Source organism: Gopherus flavomarginatus, chromosome 1, assembly GCF_025201925.1.
Source record: "Gopherus flavomarginatus isolate rGopFla2 chromosome 1, rGopFla2.mat.asm, whole genome shotgun sequence".
Taxonomy (NCBI): domain Eukaryota; kingdom Metazoa; phylum Chordata; order Testudines; family Testudinidae; genus Gopherus; species Gopherus flavomarginatus.
The window spans coordinates 103367973-103386771 of NC_066617.1; the positions used below are offsets into that span (position 1 = coordinate 103367973).

General features: G+C 45.0%; 2 protein-coding genes across 3 annotated transcripts in view; one reads left to right on the plus strand and one right to left on the minus strand.

Moving 5' to 3' along the window:
• The window catches only part of TIMP3 (TIMP metallopeptidase inhibitor 3), a 49620-nt gene extending 44010 nt beyond the window's left edge, over positions 1-5610 (minus strand). Inside the window, exon 1 of the mRNA XM_050927333.1 lies at positions 5441-5610. Within this exon, the coding sequence (XP_050783290.1) occupies positions 5441-5564 (124 nt within the window). The 5' untranslated portion in view covers positions 5565-5610. The remainder of the gene's footprint in view (positions 1-5440) is intronic.
• SYN3 (synapsin III) overlaps positions 1-18799 on the plus strand; it is a 291194-nt gene that overhangs the window by 155917 nt on the left and 116478 nt on the right. Inside the window, exon 7 of one of the 2 annotated variants that reach the window (XM_050926612.1) lies at positions 8488-8544. The exons of the other annotated variant lie outside the window; for it this stretch is intronic. Within the exon in view, the coding sequence (XP_050782569.1) occupies positions 8488-8544 (57 nt within the window). The remainder of the gene's footprint in view (positions 1-8487; positions 8545-18799) is intronic. 2 annotated transcript variants of the gene reach the window in all.

An 18799-nucleotide genomic window follows, 5' to 3' on the forward strand; every position in this document is an offset into this window, starting at 1 on the left:
ACAAACAACATTTAGGTTTTCATTTCAAGTGTGTGTGTGTGTAATCTCCACAAGCATCCCAGGCCAATTTCATAGGAGAGAAAATGGCAAACATTTTTATGTGGTGCAAAAATAAAGATTTGCTTAAGAATTTTGCTCTCAAGATCATTCCATGATGCCAACAAGAAAGGAGTTAACCTCCCCACCAGCTTATTCCCTCCACTGTGCATCTTCATGCATCCCATCTTCTGATCCTGCATCAGGATCTGCTAGAACGGACTCTTGTACTCATGTGGAGTCTTGTTGACTTCAGGAAGATTCTTTACTCCTGCATGACTACACATTATTGGATTTAGGAGCATTACGTAGGAGACTCTTCAAGTCAGGGACTGTCTTTGTGTCTTGCAAAGTATCAAGCACACTAATGGAGTTTTTCTTATTAAACAACAATTCCCTTATTTTTTTTGTGCTGCAGAAAACTGCTGATGGAAATAGCCAGATTTGCTGAACTTAAAGTACACATACACTCCTCTGTTGGTAGATGAAAAAGTTTGCAAAGCGAAAGGCAAGTGTTTTCTCCTAGCACAGCACATTGCTGTACATAATTACACTCTTGCCTCCCTATTTTGTTCCCAGAAACAACTGCCAGGTGGAAGGTTCTCAAGAGCAGGTGGGAAATACTGAAAGGAAGAAATTTCTGCTTAAAGTAAGGAACACTGGGACTGTGGGTTAGAACATCTGGCTCTCTGGTGGTGCAGAGGTCTTTGTGGGGTTACTTCCTGCAGGAAATCTGGAGTAAGCATGTGCACTAGTTACTAGATACTAAGGAAACCCTTCAGAATTGCATTATTGAATGTTCTGCATCACTTCCTGGGGACAATAATTTCCATCACATTTTTGGAACAAAGCCATTTGGAGGAGTGACATATTCCAGGCCAGATTCTACAAAATGCTAAATGCGCTCAACTCCTGCATTATTGGGCTCTAAATAACCAACACCACAAATACACAAAAAATTAGTTCTTTTTTGGTTCTTTCCAAATCTGAAGGAATGCAACATTCAGCAACCAATCTGAAAAGTTCCTGCTGCTCCTGCAGAAAGAAGAGTACAAACAAGCCCCTTTCATGTCAGCCACATCCAGCTGGAATTGTCACAGCTTTGACAAAAAGAGGACAAAGCGCCTGTGGTCTTTGTTCCCTCCAAAGGCCTAGCAACAAAAATAACTAATAAAAAATTCACATTCTTGGAAAGCAAGGGAGGCAAAGTTTCTTTATCAAACCTTAACAGTTTGCCCTGAGTTTGCCACTTGGCCAACCCTAGAGCTATCCATGCTGGCTCTTATATAGGAAGTCACAAATCAGTTAAAAAGAAAGAAAAACCAAGAGTTAGAGCACCAGTTTGGCTGTGGATCAACCTCGGAGATTCTGCCTTGTCCCTCCCCTAATTTGAGCAACAAGACGCAAGCACCACTCCACTTACTGTGACTGCATTTGTCACTCTGGCACATCCAGGGTGAGTGAAGAGGCCCCAAGTGACAGCTAGGTCTCCTGGTTAGCAATACTGTTTTTCAAAAGTATGACTGCGTATAGAGTCTAGGCTTCCTCCCGAAGCCACAACCTCTGCTTTGGTATTGAAAGAATCTGTCTGTTTAAAAAACTGACCTCTCACTGGGTTTGCTTGAGCATCTGTTTCTGAAAAGTTGCTTAAAGGGCTGCATAAGATTCCAGGGTTGGAACCCTGCCACAGAGCTGAGCCCAAGGCATTCAAAATGAAACTCTAGTGCCATATCCCCCATTAGGGCAGGACAGACTAAATAAAAGATGGTCCCGTAAGCCCTACTGTAACAGGGTTCACAACCCACCCGTCTTCCTGGGGCCTGCTTGCTGCCCCAATAAGGCTCGGAGAGGCTTCAGGATTGTGCAATACCTGTGTCTTTATTTACCTACAGTTATCCCACCACCAGTGTCTGTCTATTTACAAGCTTTACAGGATTATTGAACCTCTTCTACAGGCAGAGTCAGCCTTCAGCTAAGAGGCCACCAGTTCCCTCCCTGACTGACTTCTCTCTGGCTACTCCTCACCTTCTGGCTCCCTCCTAGCCTTTATAGCCCTTGGCTTGTCCAACGAGCAGGTGTTGCCAATCCTCAGGCCAGCATCAGGCCTTTTCCATCAGCCCCAATCTGCTTCCTCTGACTGGGCAGGGACTAATTAGATGTTTTTGCACCAGCACCCTGCTACACCTACCCACTGAATTCCAACAACAGGCACTTGCATTACATTTTCAAAGCAGAAGCTTTCAGTGCCTTCAAAAGCCACACTGTGCTGGCATGTTTTTGGAAGGTAACAAACACTTGCCAGGTTGTCACCTAGCATGTTAATATCTTGCATTCTTGTCAGAGCTGTTTTAGCAGCTCTGTTCTTCCAGCCCTGTCTTGATTCCCAGCCCTTACTGCACTGATTCCTTCCTTTGGAACCGGTATTTTGTCAGGAGTCTCAAGAACCGATAAAAACGTGCTGCCAAGTCTCTTTCTTCCCCACAATGTGTATTATAACCCGGCATGTAGTTTAGTCTGTCTAAACACTGCACTAGTACACTGCCATCAGTTTCCATGGAGACAGTTAACTCCTCAGTGGCCAGAAGTCTGGATATAACTCTTGTTCTTTTGGCTCATGAAAAGAATGGCAATGCTGGCGGAAGACAGCCAGGCAGGGATACTGCTTTAAAGAAGAGTTTGGAGCTTCATAGACCTAGCTCCAGTTTTTCAGTCCGATCACCGAAATGACATGTTTCATTAAGATCAGTCCATAGTAACTTCACAATATGGGGGAACTCTCTTTCCCTTTTGCTTCCTCCCCCTTTGTATTATGCACCCCCTTACAGCCCAAGAGCAAAACCCCAGTTATACCCACACTTGATATCTCAGACCAAGGCAAGGCAAAAATTATGAGCCATAACAAATAACAGCAGGTCACTCAAGAATAAAATGAGATCAGCACCTTGACATTGAACTCAGTCAGAAATCCACCAATCAGAGAAATCTTGCAAACAATGTGAGCTGTACAGGGCTGTTCTGGAAGGGATGCTACACAGGGCTTCACTGCTTGTCCTACTTTTAATGTTTTGTGTTTCTAGAGAAGATGTAAGTTATCAGAAAGTGTAATTAACAAGGTGTATTTAACTCCTTAGTCAAAGCATTAAAAGGGAGTAGCAGATGACTGAATTCTCACAGATTTCAGCATATGAAAGGCACATGTGGCAGCTCCAGCAATTGATGCAGGCACATCGGCTTCTCAAACACCATTGTTTTCAGAAAAGGCAAAAATCGCCTTGGCAGCTGCCTCTCAGCTGACACACTTACCGCTAGTGCAAAGTAAAGAAAGTGTCAACAATAAAAATCTTCAAGTGAACTTTCAATAGTATGGCTTCCTAGAAGGATCCTCGGCTATAAAATTCTTCATAATGTTTTCCAGGCTATCAGGTCTAAAGCAAATGTTACCTTTCCTAGGCCTTTGAACATGTATGTAATGTTTTTCTTGGCTTTCAGAGGCAAATGCCTTACAGAAACTACACACAAATAACTAGGCATCTCAACAGGTTTTTATAGAGGAGGGTTATTAAGACAAGAGAGGAAAAGTTTTGTCATCAGGTTCAGCTAATTTAAAATGCTACTGATGAGATTCCATGTTAGTGAATCAAGTCAACATTGCACTGAAAAGTTAGTATATTTTTGCCCCTATTTAATTTATTTTTCATAGAAGCTGCCAAGTGGACTGCTTTGCAGTCTGCTTTCTCAGTTTGTCTACAGAGTAGTCACAGTACTGGTATCGGCAATGCAAGCTTCCCCAAACCACTTGCGTATCTCTCAACCCTGAGCTACAGAGACAATCTCTAGGGGCAAGAGTAGGACTTCAGTCACCATGTCTATTCAACCATTCCCCTCTCTGCAAAGACTGACACCTAGGCTGACAGCTGGAGCCCATTGTTATGCAAACATCTGTATACTAGGAACTAGACAGAGACCACTCACTCGTTTATTATACAGTAGGCCATGGAACAGCATCAAACAGCAACCATATTTCGTCATTTAATGCCAACCTGGGCCATATGCAAACCAGGTAACTAGAGTGAGTCTCCATTATCCCATTCCCTTGAGCCACCCAGTTATTCCTCCCACCCCTCATTTATGAATATTGCTCACATGCCAAAGATTGGAGCAGGAGAACATTAAGAAGGTCCTAGTGAAAATGTGGTTTTGCTTTCAAAGTTTTTGTTTTTTTTAAATCCTATATATTGTAGTTTTCCTGGCCCCAGTGTCACACTATTTCAACTTATTTTATGTCAGAAAACACACACACACACAAAAACCCTGCAAGGATCAGAGCATATTGTGGAAAATCCTTGGGAAACTTGTTACATACCTCCCTAACTTCTGTGAAGGGTTATGACTCTACAGAGCCCATTCCTTCTGTTGCCACTAATTGGTGTGAATTACATCATTCCAAGTTGCCAAGGGCAGTTCCCTAGCTTGTGAGAATTTGTCCTGACTTTGATTGTTGTTAAGTATTATTATTTGCTTGGCAGCAGGTCATGAAGGAAATTTTGGCTGCCCACACCTTCAATTTTGTTTTTGTCTGTGTCAGGAAACCTGTCACTTTTACAATTACTGATTTCTAGAAAGTCTGCAAAGCTTGTTTTTCTTGGAGAGGTGGTAGTCTTGGAAAAGCTGCTGCGCAGAGTTTAAATTTTTAAAACAACTCCCATTCTCCATTTTTCCTTAAGGGGAAAAAAATCACTTAAAAAATAGAGATACATAAGGCAACTCCAAAAAGCTATATAGGGTCAGGTCATCTTTCACAACTTTTATCCTGCCCCCATTTTAACTTCATTACTTAAAATTGTAATGATAAAGCCTTAATTGTTTTTTTGGAAGTGGGGGAGAAAGACAAGGAGGGAGCTGTAATTTGGAAGTAGTTCTCTAGCCCTTCAACTTCTCATAAATGGGTCTGATTAAGCCTAAATACGGTTTTCCATATTTCGTATGCTGGTTACTTTTCAAAGTTTTAGCAAAAGAGTCCCTCCTCCTTCCCAGCCCCCCACAGCGAACTTTCTAGATGTAAGGGAACATAATATCAGTGTGGAAGAAAAGTGCCACTTTTCTCTGCGTGCAATGCGGCGCGGCGAGGGGGTGGGAACATTTAAACTTCTCTCCTTTGCAAAGCACTCTGACATCGCTGCAAGCGGGAAACGTTGCTCGCAAACCGCAAGCTCGCCAAACCGTAGCGCTATCTCCCCCCCCCCCCCCCCCCCCGCAACACGACCATGCATCTGTGGAACCACAAGGTGCATCTCCCTCCAGGGGAGGGCGGGGCATTCGTTCCTCCCCGAGGCTGGGACCGTGGAGGAGGTTAGCAGCGAGCAGAAGTGCCAGGCGCGGGCTAGGGAAGGAAGGGGACACTCACCAATGTCAGAGTTGCAGAAAGCATCCTGGGGGTGGATGGGGAGGCAGGTACAAGCCTCCGCCACCAAGTCGCTCAGGCTCCAGCTGCAGAGGAGCACGAGGAGGAAGCTAAGCCACACAGACATGATGCTGGTGCAGCTGCTGGCCCAAAGTTGCTCTCCACTTAGGAGGGGAGGGCTGGCTTGTGCGGGGGGGAAGGTTCTTTTTTAGGCTTCTTTTTAAAGGGTCTTTGAGCCTCTTCTCCTTGCGCTGCCCCCCTCTCAGTGCAGTCGCTGCTGGGAAGCGCGGCTGTGTGGCAGCTTTGCCTGGGCTCCCCCTGCACGCGGACTTCGAAGCTCTCGGCGCCTTTGCTGCTCTCTAGGCTGGCGGCTGCAGTTATAGCCGGGATAGCGCCCTCTCGGGCTCTTGGGGTGCGCCCCCGCCCCGACCAATCGGAGCCCCGCATTACCTCATCTCCCAGGCAAAGGGGGAGAGGCTAGGGGCGGGGTTGGAGCGAGGGATTCAGTGCCTTATAGGGAATAATGTGGCTGTGGGAGTGTGGTGGGGCTGGGAGAGGGATCACAGCAAAGCTGCTTGTTGCCTGCAGCATGGGCCCCTCTGGAGCAGAGAGAGGGACAGCTGGAGGAAAGGGGTTAATAAGGGTTGCTACCTGTTTCAAAGCCCAACCAAAAGTTCCTTGTTCAGGGCCGCCGCTCTGCTTTCCCATCCCACAGCATGATGCTGGAGGCAGATGCTGTTGCAAACAGGTTGCATTATTCTCGGATCACAGGGCGTGCAAGTGGGAACGCAGCGCAGAGCAGATCACCAGCTGCTGCAAACTGCCATAGCTTCGTCATTACTTCAGTGATGGAGCTATGATCATTTACACAAGTTTTGACAATGTGCCTCACACTCGAGCACATATTTTGGTGGCAGAATCCAATATGGGAATGGGATTGAAAGAAAAAAAAGGAGGGCAAGTCCTATTTGGGCTCTAAACCAGGATTTGATGTTTGTGTTTTTTAATCCTATCCAAAGCCTTCCCCCCACAAGATCCCCAAGCAGCAAGGGGTGATAAAGCAAATTGTTAAAACTGAGCTGGAAAAAAAAGACCTGTCATATCTACCCAGGCACTCCCAACCCTTAGTCTTGCTGTATATTTTAGCAGTGATGCTTTAGTGCAATGTATAGTGAAGTCCTGTTTGGTTTGGTTTCCCTTATCCTTGTTTGGAACTATACATTTCTCTCAGATGCAGACATGTAACTGTTACAGTAGAGCTGGACTTTGAGGAAGAAAGATTGCCAGATGCACAATACAGAGGTCTTAGTATCCTGCAAAGGGGCTGAGAAGTGATTAATGAAAGTATCAAACCACTGCACTTAATATCAGAGTATTTTCCATGGGATTTATAAACCTTAAGCATTTCTAGTTGTACATTATGCCAGTGTTAAAGTCCAGAGACCAGCTGTCATAAATTTCTAAACAGTAGGCTAAATCTTCAAATGTACAGTTCAGTTACATCTGGGTAAAAGATTGCCTACTGTACCTTGTTTTTAATTGTACAGCCTATAGAAAACAAATTAAGAACTCCAGTCCCTTGGAAGGATAGACTTCGTTTTGGGTATTACTATTAGACCACTACAGTATGGATGGTTATATTAGAGAGGAAGGATTGTCTAGAGGTTAAGGTAGTACTAGTTTGGGACTTGGGAGACCTGGGTTCAAGCTGTGCCACCCGTGACTGGTGTGACCACTTAGGGTACATCTACACTGCAAAAAGAAAAAAGCCACAGCATCGAGTCTCAGAGTCTGGGTCTACAAACTCAGGCTTGTGCTGTGGTGCTAAAAATAGCCGTGTAGATGTTCCAATTCCGTCTGGAACTCTGACTCTGAGACTCACCCCACTCCCCCTCCCCCCGGGTTTCACAGCCCGAGCTCCAGCCCGTGTAGGAACATGTACATGGCTATATTTACCACTGTGGTGTGAGCCCCACAAGCCTGAATCTGTAGATCCAGGCTCTGAGCTTCAGAGCTGGGGGGTTGGAGGGTTGTTGTTTTGTTTTTTTTCCAATGTAAACATACTCTTTCTCTCTGTGTGCCTCAGGTCCTCGTCTGTAAAATGAGGATGATAGCAGTTCTACCTCATAGGGAAGTTGTGTGGTTAAATACATTAAAAACTGTGTGGTGCTCACACAATGTACATATATAACTATAAGTACATGAGAGTGAGAGACAATTCTCTGAAGCTGATTACTTTAATGTCTAACTGTGCATAGTTTTGTGGCCCATCTTTGCAACCTGAGAAAACCCAGGCAAAAATATGTTGGGTATTTGGAATCTGTAGTTGAGTGCATATGAGAAAATCTAAATCCCTGGGACTAGATTCTGATTTCAGTTTTACTGGTGTAAATCAGGAGTAGCTCCACTGAAATCAGCAGAGATACGCTGGTTGAAACCCATATTAATAAGATCAGAATCTTGCCCTGCACTTTTTTCACTATCTAAAAGTATGGGTCTGAAATCGACATCATCAGCATCATGATAGAACTAACGAATCAGCAAACAGTACCACAACACAATATTTGAGAGAGGAAGGATATTCTAAAAATGAAAGCGTTTGGCCCACAAACTCCAAATTTTGATCCCACTGACTCCCTCTGTCACTTTGACCAGGTCACTCTCTGAGTCAGTTTTCTCATTTCTAAAATGGAAATAGTAATGCTTCCCTACCTCACTAAGGTGTTATGAGAGTTAATGAGTTGAAGTTTGTAAAATGCTGTGAAGATGTTACATGCTAAGAATTGGTCTTATACTCAGACAAAAGACATAATCAGAAGAAACTGAAAGGGGCAGAGGAACAAACTCCTGAGTTCCTTTCCCCTCTGGTTCTGAAATGGGGTTCAGGCCAGGAGTTCCTGACATTATAAGAGTCTCCTAAATGCTTGGGGCTCCAAACAGTCGCTTATGTTTTAGATGGGTCCTGACCAGGATTGTTAAAGTTACCAATACAGCTGCTAGTTCATTTTTTCCAGTGTAACCTGGAGATGTAACCTGCAATTACTTTTCAGGATGAAAAGGGACACAGATTGCTTTCAGTTGCCCTGGCTGGTCATCCTCTCCTGACTGTGAGTGAGTGTTCTCGCTGTGCTACCCTTCTTCAGTCTGAACCTTCTGGACTCGTGTATAAGCAGTTGTTGGACTAACGATAGCTGTATTTGGTCATTTAGGGTACAGCTGAGCTTTTGACACTGTTTGCCACCAATGCATTCTTTGTCAAAGAGGTGGATTTTCTATTGTGCTATATTGGTTTTTCTATATTTCTCCCTGTACTGAATGCTGAACAATAGTAACAATAATACATAGCTTGCATAGGATGTTTTTCAATTGCAGACCTCAAAGGGCTCGGGAGACCTACGTTCTAGTTCCAGCTCTGTCACGGATCTGCTGGGTGACTTTGGGCAAGTCACGGCCCATCTCTGTGCCTCAGTTTCCCTACCTGTAATATTGGAATAATGATACTGATGAGAAGAGCTTTTTATTGTTGTTATTATGGGGAAAGTGTGACACAGAGAGGTGAAGTGATTTGCTGAAGGTCATGCAGCAGGGCAGAGCTGGTATTACAACCTAGATCTGGCTCCCCATCTAATGCCCTAGCCTCTGGGCCACAATGTCTTTTGGAGGGAAAACTAAAGGAGGAAAAACCAGTATTCAACTCTTCTTCTTGAAGAAAACTTTAAGCCTTTTGTGACCATTTTCAAAAAAATACTTTGATCTACTAGGATCCCACAAGCTAAGTATGACTGTGCTAGGTCAATACTTGGTGTGAAAATTCCAAGGATAACCCATGTAACATCTATAGGTGTTGGTAACTCAGTACGTGGCATCCTTTCCTGCGAGTCAGTCCTGAGTTAATGTCTCAACATTGTGCTAGGGGGCACTGCGCTGCAAGATATAGGTTGGGTTTTGTTTCAGTGTGGAGTGAAGCAGGGGTTCAGACCACTTGTGATAACCAAAGAATCCATGGTGCTTTTTGCCAGAGTAGGGTGGTTAACCCTTATGTCCTGGTTGAATTCCAGCAACAGTAACTACTTTCTGCTTCCATGAGTTTCCACTATGATTTAAATTGGATATGTCACTCTTCTCTTCCCCCTCTTCAAATCCTGTTGCATACTGACAACAGGCAGGGAATGTCTGAGGTGTTCCATCTGTGGTTGAAGTAGCCCCCGTACACAAGGTGTAAATCACTCTGGGATCCTTCTTCAGGACAAAGAGTTCTATGTAAATGTAAGCTACTACTGTAAAGTAATGGAAATGGTATTCTCCTCCTTTTTGGCTATCTCTGAAAGTGAAATTTTATGGGGCCTAGGTACTGCAAGAAAACTGCTTCTGAACTGACAAGAACTTCTGAATGTAATTAGTACAAAAAGACGTTTCATGAAACTAGGAGAACTGTGCTGATTAAAAGTACCAAAATTAAGTGCAAAGCAGTGCCAGAACTGCTCCCGCTAACCAAGGAGCACCCAGGGTCACACCCACAACTGGCATAAAGGCGAAGAGACCCACTGCAGTCAATAGACTCCTGTCTGCAAGTTAGTCAGCCCGGTCACTTCCATGAACAATAGGTTAACTTAAAGCACTGTACATCTTTTTTACAAATTCTAACTTCTCCACAGAAAGTCGACTCAGTCCGTTAACATGGAGTCATGGGCCATTACATAAAGTAAAACTATTTCCCCACGGTTATTTCCCCCTCCCCCCCAGTTCCTTACATTTCCTTGTCAATTGCTGGAAATGGGCCATTTTCATTACCACTACAAACCGTTCTTTTTCTCTCCTGCTGATAATAGCTCACCTTAACTGATCACTCTCCTTATAGTGTGTATGGTAACACCCATTGTTTCATGTTCTCTGTGTGTGTGTGTGTGTGTGTGTGTGTGTGTGTGTGTGTGTGTGTGTGTGTATATATATATCTCCTACTGTATTTTCCACTACATGCATCCGATGAAGTGGGCTGTAGCCCAAGAAAGCTTATGCTCAAATAAATTTGTTAGTCTCTAAGGTGCCACAAGTACTCCTGTTCAAATCAGACTGACTGTTATTTTCCTCAGTCAGAGGTGGACATTAAAGAATAAAATGTTTTATTACCAGCCTATAAAGCTGAAACAGAGGGCTAGATCATGTATGGGTGCTAATCATTCTGGCCCTGATACAGCAAAGCACTTAGGCACGTACTTAAGTCCCACTGAAGACAAAGAGACTGCTTGTATGCATAGAGTTAAGCAAGTGCTCAAGTGCATGGCTGGATCAGTCAGAGCCAAAGGGCTCAGCCTCTTGAAGGATCGTTGAGCCCTCTAAGTTGGGGATGGAGTTTGTGGTTAGGTGCTCCAACAAAGCTGTGTGTGTGTGTGTATGTGTGTTTGTGTTTCTAGTCAAGGTTATTGGAACCTTACTTTTGCAAGCAATGACTTTACTTCATTTTTGTTTAAAATAAGGATTTCCACATCTCTTTGCTTTGCTTTCATACTAGTGGGACCATTTCCAAATGGAAGTACTTCGAAAACTGAACTCTAAACTGCATCAATTGTTTTAAATGACTGAACAAAGAGATTTCAAATAGATGAAGTGCTTCAAATGCTAAAAAGAACTGGAGTTCCCAGAGCTTTGGAGCCTGGCACTGAGCAGGGGAGAGAATGAGAGCGACTGAAAAACACTTTTCTGTTATTTCTTTATATGAACTGGTTTCGGGCTTATGCAATGCACAGTAATTAAAATAACTAGAATGCTTCACATTTTTCAGGGAGCTTTAAAGCAGCTTGGTGGTATTAATGCCACACACTGGTTGAATTTGGGCTCATGACTGCAATTGAGGCTGGAAGTGTCTTTCAGCATATCCTGAAGGAGATACTGGCTGTCTGTGATGGTGGGGAGAAAGGAGTATGTATGCTGTCTGGTGAGCAGCAATAGCAGCTGCTCTCTGGGGATCAGCTGTGTCAGGGTTCCTTCCCCACTCTGAACTCTGGGGTACAGATGTGGGGACCTGCATGAAAGACCCCCTAAGCTTATTTTTACCAGCTTAGGTTAAAAACTTTTCCAAGGCACAAATTCCACCTCGTCCTTAAACAGTATGCTGCCACCACCAAGTAATTTAGACAAAGCCCACGTCCAGACTAACCCGCGGCATCAGCGGGTTAAAATCGATTGCTCGGGGATCGATATATCGCGTCTAGTCTGGACGCAACGTATCGATCCCCGAGCGCGCTTACATCGATTCCGGAACTCCATCAACCCGAACGGAGTTCCGGAATCGACACGGAGAGCCGCGGACATCGATGCCGCACCGTCTGGACAGGTGAGTACCTCGATTTTAGAAATTCGACTTCAGCTACGTTATTCACGTAGCTGAAGTTGCGTATCTAAAATCGATTTTAATACCCTAGTCTGGACGTGGCCAAAGAATCAGGGAAAGGACCATTTGGAGGCATATTCCCCCAAGCCCTACATCCCCTTTCCTGGGGAAGGCTTGAGAATAATGTCCACACCAATTGGTACAGGTGAACACAGACCCAAACCCTTGGATCTTAAGAACAATGAAAAATCAATCAGGGTCTTAAAAGAAGAATGTATTTAAAGATAAAAGAATCACCTCTGTAAAATCAAGATGGAAGATAACTTTACAGAGTAACAAAAGATTCAAAACACAGAGGTTTTCCCTCTAGCAAAACTTTAAAGTTACTAAAAAAAAACCCCAAACAGGAATAAACCTTCCTCTTAGCACAGGGAAAATTCACAAGCTAAAACAAAAGATACTCTAATGTATTTCTTTGCTATTACTTACTATTTCTGTAATATTAGATGTATCATTTCAGTGGGAGCTGGATTACTTGCTTGGTCTCTCCCTTTGTCTCTGGAGAGAACACCCACAGCACAAAACAAAGCCGCCTCCCCCCCCCCCCCCGCCCCTCACCCTGATTTGAAAGTATCTTCTTTCCCCACTGGTCCTTCTGGTCAGGTGCCAACCAGGTTATCTGAGTTTTTTAACCCTTTACAGGTAAGGACGGATTTTATGCTACCCTTCGCTGTATGTTTATGACAAGCTGTATGGGGCATCTCGTAGGTGAGAGGTTTTGTGACTAGCTATCACTTGGGAGAGACGTAAACTGAAAGTCCTGATACTGTGTGCTCGTTAAAGAGCTCATTGCTTGATTTCACAAAAGCAGGGGTATTAGCCTGGGTGTCCTGCCCAAATTCAAGTTTGGGTAATTACAGTCATACTCCCTGACTCCCTGCTGAAATATGTTACCCTCCTTTACTTGTGCCTTGTTCAGCCATTGCACCGTCCCATCCCAGAAGTGCTGCATTTCAGTGGTGTTTGCAGTGGTAGCTGGATTTATTTACTTAGGTCCCAATACAGCATTTGGAGTTCATTGGGCAGAGAGCCTGGCCACAATTCTGTAGCCTGGCCAGGCATCTGACTCACCACATGCTAGTCGCACCCTGAGGGGGCTCGGTCCCCTTGGCAGTGGCAGCAGAGATGTTCTGCAGCTACTCAGTCCAGCCCCCTTGGCAGGCTCTAGGATTGCACTCTCTTCACTGACTCTGTTTACCAACAAGAGTCAGGGGAGTGTTATGGCAGGGAGAGGTGCTGCCTCACTCAACCTCCTTGCATGGGAAGACTAACAGTCAGGATGCTCAGCCTGAGAAACAGGAAGAGAGGGCTGAGTCAGAACTGTCATCTGGGAACAGTAGCTGATTGGCCTGAAGACTTCTCCCCTTCTGTGAGCAATGGAACAGGAGGGTAGCACAGGTCTTCTCCTGTCTTGCCCCGCTACCTAGTATTTTGAGGGCTCTGACTGAGCGTGGCCCACCATCACCAGTCCCCTCACTCCCTTCCCCATAGGTCACTCTGCATGGCCCCACGGCCTCCACAATCTTTGTATGAGAGTTGAGGAGGGAGAAGCGCATCAGAAGGAAGAACCAGTGCAGGGGACAATCACTTTGTTTCCTCTCCTGCACTGGCCTGACCATCTTGAAGATCAGGCAGGCCAGCATATACCTCTGCTAGAGTAATAAACCTGTCAGCCCCTGGAACTTGGCCCATTGTAAAGACCTTTGGGATCGTTGGAGATGAAAAGCAGTTTCAAAATGTTCAAATTATTACAATTATCAAAGGCAGAAAGTGAAGGAACATCAAGAGATGTAGACAGCTGAAGGTGCTGCTTGTTTCTTTCAAGTGACATGGGAGCTGGTGAAAGCTGTCAGACTGAAGACACTAGAGACAAACATCCTCTCTTTAGCCATTGAACAGGTGCAGTATGGACAGCAGCAGGATGAGCTTCCCCACACTGTCCCACCAATGAACCTCTTCCGTGCTTTGCAGAAACCTGTAGGAGTGAGAAAGTGTCTTAGCCTGTGTGGCCCACCTGATTTGCTGAAACTGCTAACTAGAGTACTGTTGTGATCGTGTTACTTTATGATGTGGCCACTTGTCCGCTAATGAGCTGACTGACTGATTTTGCACAGGCCACCAAACAGATGTCAAAGAAACGTGGGGTTTAAAAATCTAAAGACAGTTCTGGTGTGTGCAAACCACAGTTGTGGTTTTTGATGTTGTTTTTAAAATCCAAACTGGGTTTTCACTCAAAAGACAGCCATAAGCCTCAGCAACAGAAGAACACTCTCCCCCTGCAACGATCCAGAGTCCCATCTGTTGGGATTCCCTCTGAGACCTCTTTCCACTCAGCTTCCCAAGAACTCACTTTGACTCCAGGTTTCATCACTTTAGTATCTTTATATTGCATACAGCAAAGCTACATTGAGTTCATAGACTCGTAGTAGACTTTAAGGTCAGAAGGGATCATAGTGATCATCTAGTCTGACCTCCTGCAGGCTACAGAACCTCGCCCACTACTGAAATAAACCCCTAACCTCTGGCTGAGTTACTGAAGTCATCAAATCATGGTTTAAAGACTTCAATCCACCATTTACACTAGATTAAACCTGCAAGTGACCTGTGCCCCACGCTGCAGAGGAGGGCGAAACCCCCCCAAGGTCTCTGCCAATCTGACCCGGGGAAAATTCCTTCCCGACTCTAAATATGGTGATCGGTTAGACCCTGAGTATGTGGGCAAGACCCTCCAGACAGATACCTGGGAAAGAATTCTCTGTAGTAACTCAGAGTCCTATCCCTCTAATGCCCCGTTGAGTTGATCAGATTCAAGCGTAGGGAGTTTACATAGGGCATATTACACATCCAAAGTTACATAGAAAACCTCTTCCTTTATATACCTTTACATATTACATTGTATTTACTACACTTTGTATCATACATTTTGGAACTGGCTTGGTTACTTTGTAGGAACCAATCCCTGTACAGAATGCTCTGTCCATGCACTGTTTGTGCATAATCTGACCTCTATTTTATCTTACATTTTGGCTTGTTTACTAGTATGTTTCCATTGATCTTAGCTAGCCATTCTGATTCCAACATACTGCTTGTTATGACAACATAACCTTCCACTCACTTTCCCAATCATACCCACTAAAAATAAAGCAAGTTTCTTATGTCAAGCCAGGCCTACGCTGCCCAGCAGAGTTTGGGGGATTTTCGGCATTGCTCTTATGAAGATTTCAAGGCAAAAGGTCTTATCTGGAGCAAAAGACAGAACTTCCGTTTCCTCACTGTTCTGGAATTTTGGTCCATAAATCTTTGAATGCCGTATGAGACAGAAGATGAGGGAATGGTAGATATACAGCCTAGAATAAGGATTGTGTTACTTGTTTATTTCCTTGCTCTTCATGTATTAAGAATAATAAATTCATGAAAAGAAAATGGAAAATCTTTCCCAGGTCTGCATGTTAAGTTCCACACCTACTGTCGTAATGTCAGAAGTGAAAAAATTGGTGCTAGATTTAGCACAGATGTGTGAAAATGGTGTTCTTTTACAGCTGAAAAAAGAGCAAAAAAAGACCTTTAATCAGAGGTACAGAGATATCTGTTAGCTGTGATTCCCTATGTATTGTTGAAGGAAGTTTCATCAGAGGATGCAAAGGCATTGAAAGAATTCACAGTAAAATTACAGTTAATTTATCAAATGGCTGTGGTTTCCGTTTCATGGCAGGTGATAATAACTACTGTGCCAAGAGAGTTAATATGTAACTAGAGTATTGTAATAAATACAACATTTCTCCAGGTGGAACCATGGAAGAGAAATGTGGCAAAGCTGTTTTCCTTTACATTGAATGAAAGTATCTTTAACAGATGCTGCAGGAATAGGTCTGTGAGTCCATACTTTACAATCAGGACCCTAAAAACACAGCCTCCTCTATTAACAGAGTTCAGGTCCCTTGTTTTACTCTTAACATCTATGCTACCAAATCTCTTCCAAGGCTGTTCCTTGAAATTAGATTTTAATTTAAATTTAAGCATAAATTTTTCCGTGCCGGATAGTGTCTTTCTGTGTGATTGCACAGCACCGAGCACAGTGGGGCCCACATCCTGACTAGTCTTTAGGTGCTACCCCAATATAAATAATAATTATAATTATTAATAATAGTAGTTATTGGCATGTCCCTTGATCCCCAGGCTCACAGCAGCCAACAGTTCTGTGAGCTCAAGCTCAGGGCACATCAGTTTGTGGAGCACTGTTTTGGAGAGACATGCGAGAGGGCAATGACAGAGCCACAGCAGTGAAGGAAGCCAGTTATGCAGAGAGACCCTAAGGCACAGATGACCGACAAGCACATATTTAGCAACTGCAGCTGTTCCAGCCAGGCTATGGGAAGACCTGCAGCTGCATGTTGGCCATGCACAGAGGAGAAGCAGTTTGCTGGCCAGGAGGAGGGAGAGAGGGGAAGATGAAGACATTTGCATAGGGTGAGGAAGCAGGAAAGAGGAGAGTGAGCTGAAGAGGAAGAGCTACAGATCTGGTCAAAAAGAGCCACCTCTGTGAAAAGAAAGTTTTGTTCTGCAGTAGGAGTCTTGGAGCTGGTCCATTTGAGCAGCACATCAAAACGAAAAAGGGTTCTGAAGACAGAATTGTGCAGAACATGTTAGGTTCTAATAATTCTTGTTGAATGATTGCAGCCCCAGCCTCAGAACTCTGGCACAGTACTAAAAACACAAATCTGACTCTCAAGTGCTTCCGTTCCCAAACCTGGGTAATTTTGTCACTGACTTGTAGCTGTTATATGGGATAACATCCACATTCCACTCTTCCCATCTTCCTGGCTGTGATTTTGTGTAGTGGTTAACACAGATTGAAACAGGAGAGGGAACTCTTGCTGCACCAGCCCAGGAAAAAGGGTGGCTCTCCCTAGACTTTTAACGGGATGGGTGGAGAAAGAGAGCTATGAGCCACCTTGCTTTAATCTGTGATTTTTATGGCAAAAGTTAGGAGCAAGGCCCTGAAAGCTTCTGTCATATTGGGGAGGAATCAATAGCATAACCCATATGCTGACTCAGAGAAAGGTGGGGAGACTTTAAACAACTCCAAGTCACCAAAAAAGAAGGGTCCAAACAATATCTGTAGCTTCCATTAGAGAAGTAGCTTTCCAGCAGCCTTTTCCCCGTCTTCTGATGGTACAAAAATCATCTGTACAAACTGAAGTCAAGTGGTTCTAGGATAGAGGCAGGCAAACTTTTTGGCCTGAGGGTCACATCGGGTTTCTGAAATTGTATGGAGGGCTGGTTAGGGGAGGCTGTGGCTTCCCAAACAGCCAGGTGTGGCCCAGCCCCTGCCCCATATCTGACCCCCCTGCCTCTCACCCCCTGACAGTCCCCCGGAACCCCTGCCCCATCCACCCCTGCCTGTCCCTGACCACCCCCAGACCTCCCCACCCCTGACTGCCCCCTGCTACCACATCCAACCCCTCCTCTCATTCCTGACTGCCCCCCTGGAACTCCTGCCCTCATTCAACCTCCCTGTTCCCTGCCCTCTGACCACCCCGACCCCTATCCACACCTCTACCACCTGACCACCACCCCGAACTCCCCTGCCCTCTATCCAACCCCCCCGACCACACTGCCTGGAGCAGTGGTGGCTGGCAGCGCTACAGCCGTGCTGCCCAGAGCACTAGGATAGGCAACCATGCTGCCCGGCTGGAGTCAGCCATGCCACAGCACAGGACAGAGCACCGGGTCAGGCCGTGGCTCTGCAGCTGCGCTGCCTGGCAAGAGCTTGCAGCCCTGCTGCCCAGAACATTGTGCTGGCAGCTGCAGGAGAGGGGAAACAGCGGGGGAGGGGCCAGGGGCTAGCCTCCCGGGCCAGGAGTTCAGGGGCTGAGCAGGAGGGTCCCATGGGCCAGATATGGTCTGCAGGCCTTAGTTTGCCTACCTCTGTTCTAGGACAATGCTGCAAATAAGGAGCCTTCTAATGCAACTAGAACCCCCTCGGGGGCAGCATATAAACCCTTATAAAAATCATCCTTTGTTTTTCTTGATTTCAACTGAAAATTAGTTTTTAAAAACATCCAAATCCTGCTCCTTCTCCTTCCTGTCAAGTGCAATGGTACACCCTACAGAATGCACCTACTGCAGGCCCACCCCAAGCACTGTTGGAATGGAATGACCCTGTTTTGCCCCCAACCCTGCAGTGTAGTTACAACTGAACAGTGCATAGCTACACACTATTCCCCCTCCCTAACTAGTTCAAGTGGAACAGTCCATTGCTCGGGAAGTTCTTCTTCTTCCTGTAGTTTCAACGCAGAATCATCCTGTGTTTCAGGAATCCACTCTGCTGCAGGTCGTAGACTCACCCAACTGATGCACACACACCACGGCTCCACTTGAAGTAAGGAAGGGTGGGGTAGGAAGGGAGATTGTTTCACTTGACCTTGGTCTCCAACTTGTGATCAAATTCAGCATAAACAATCATCATATATCACATACCATGACAGCTTTGCCCAAGGGGGGCTAATGTAACCTTAGTTATATAGTGCTATAAAGAGATGCACCACAAATGGTTGGCTTGAGGAGTCATGCAAGGAAGTCCTTATTGCCACATGAATGCCATCCCTTCCATCTACAGACCACTGTAGAACCAAAGCAACTTCCCAGCTAAAACTCTTTGCCTTACTCACATTGGTTGTTGCCACATAAATCAATGGGACTACTCTAAGCAAGCAGGATTTGGCTCTGAAACGAATGTCTCCAGCAGGGACCCCCTGCCTCCAGTCTTAGCCTGGAAAGAGACAGTGGTCGGAGGGGAGGTGCTATAAAAGTATTTATTCCATCAGATACTTCCAGAAAACGACAGGTCAGCCTTTAAAACCTTGCCAATAGCTGTACGTTAGGAATAGTTCTCAGTGGATTCCCTTAATTAGATTTTAGTGGAAATTGGCTGTTTGCCTTCACTCCATGTCTTTTGATTCTAAGGCCATGTA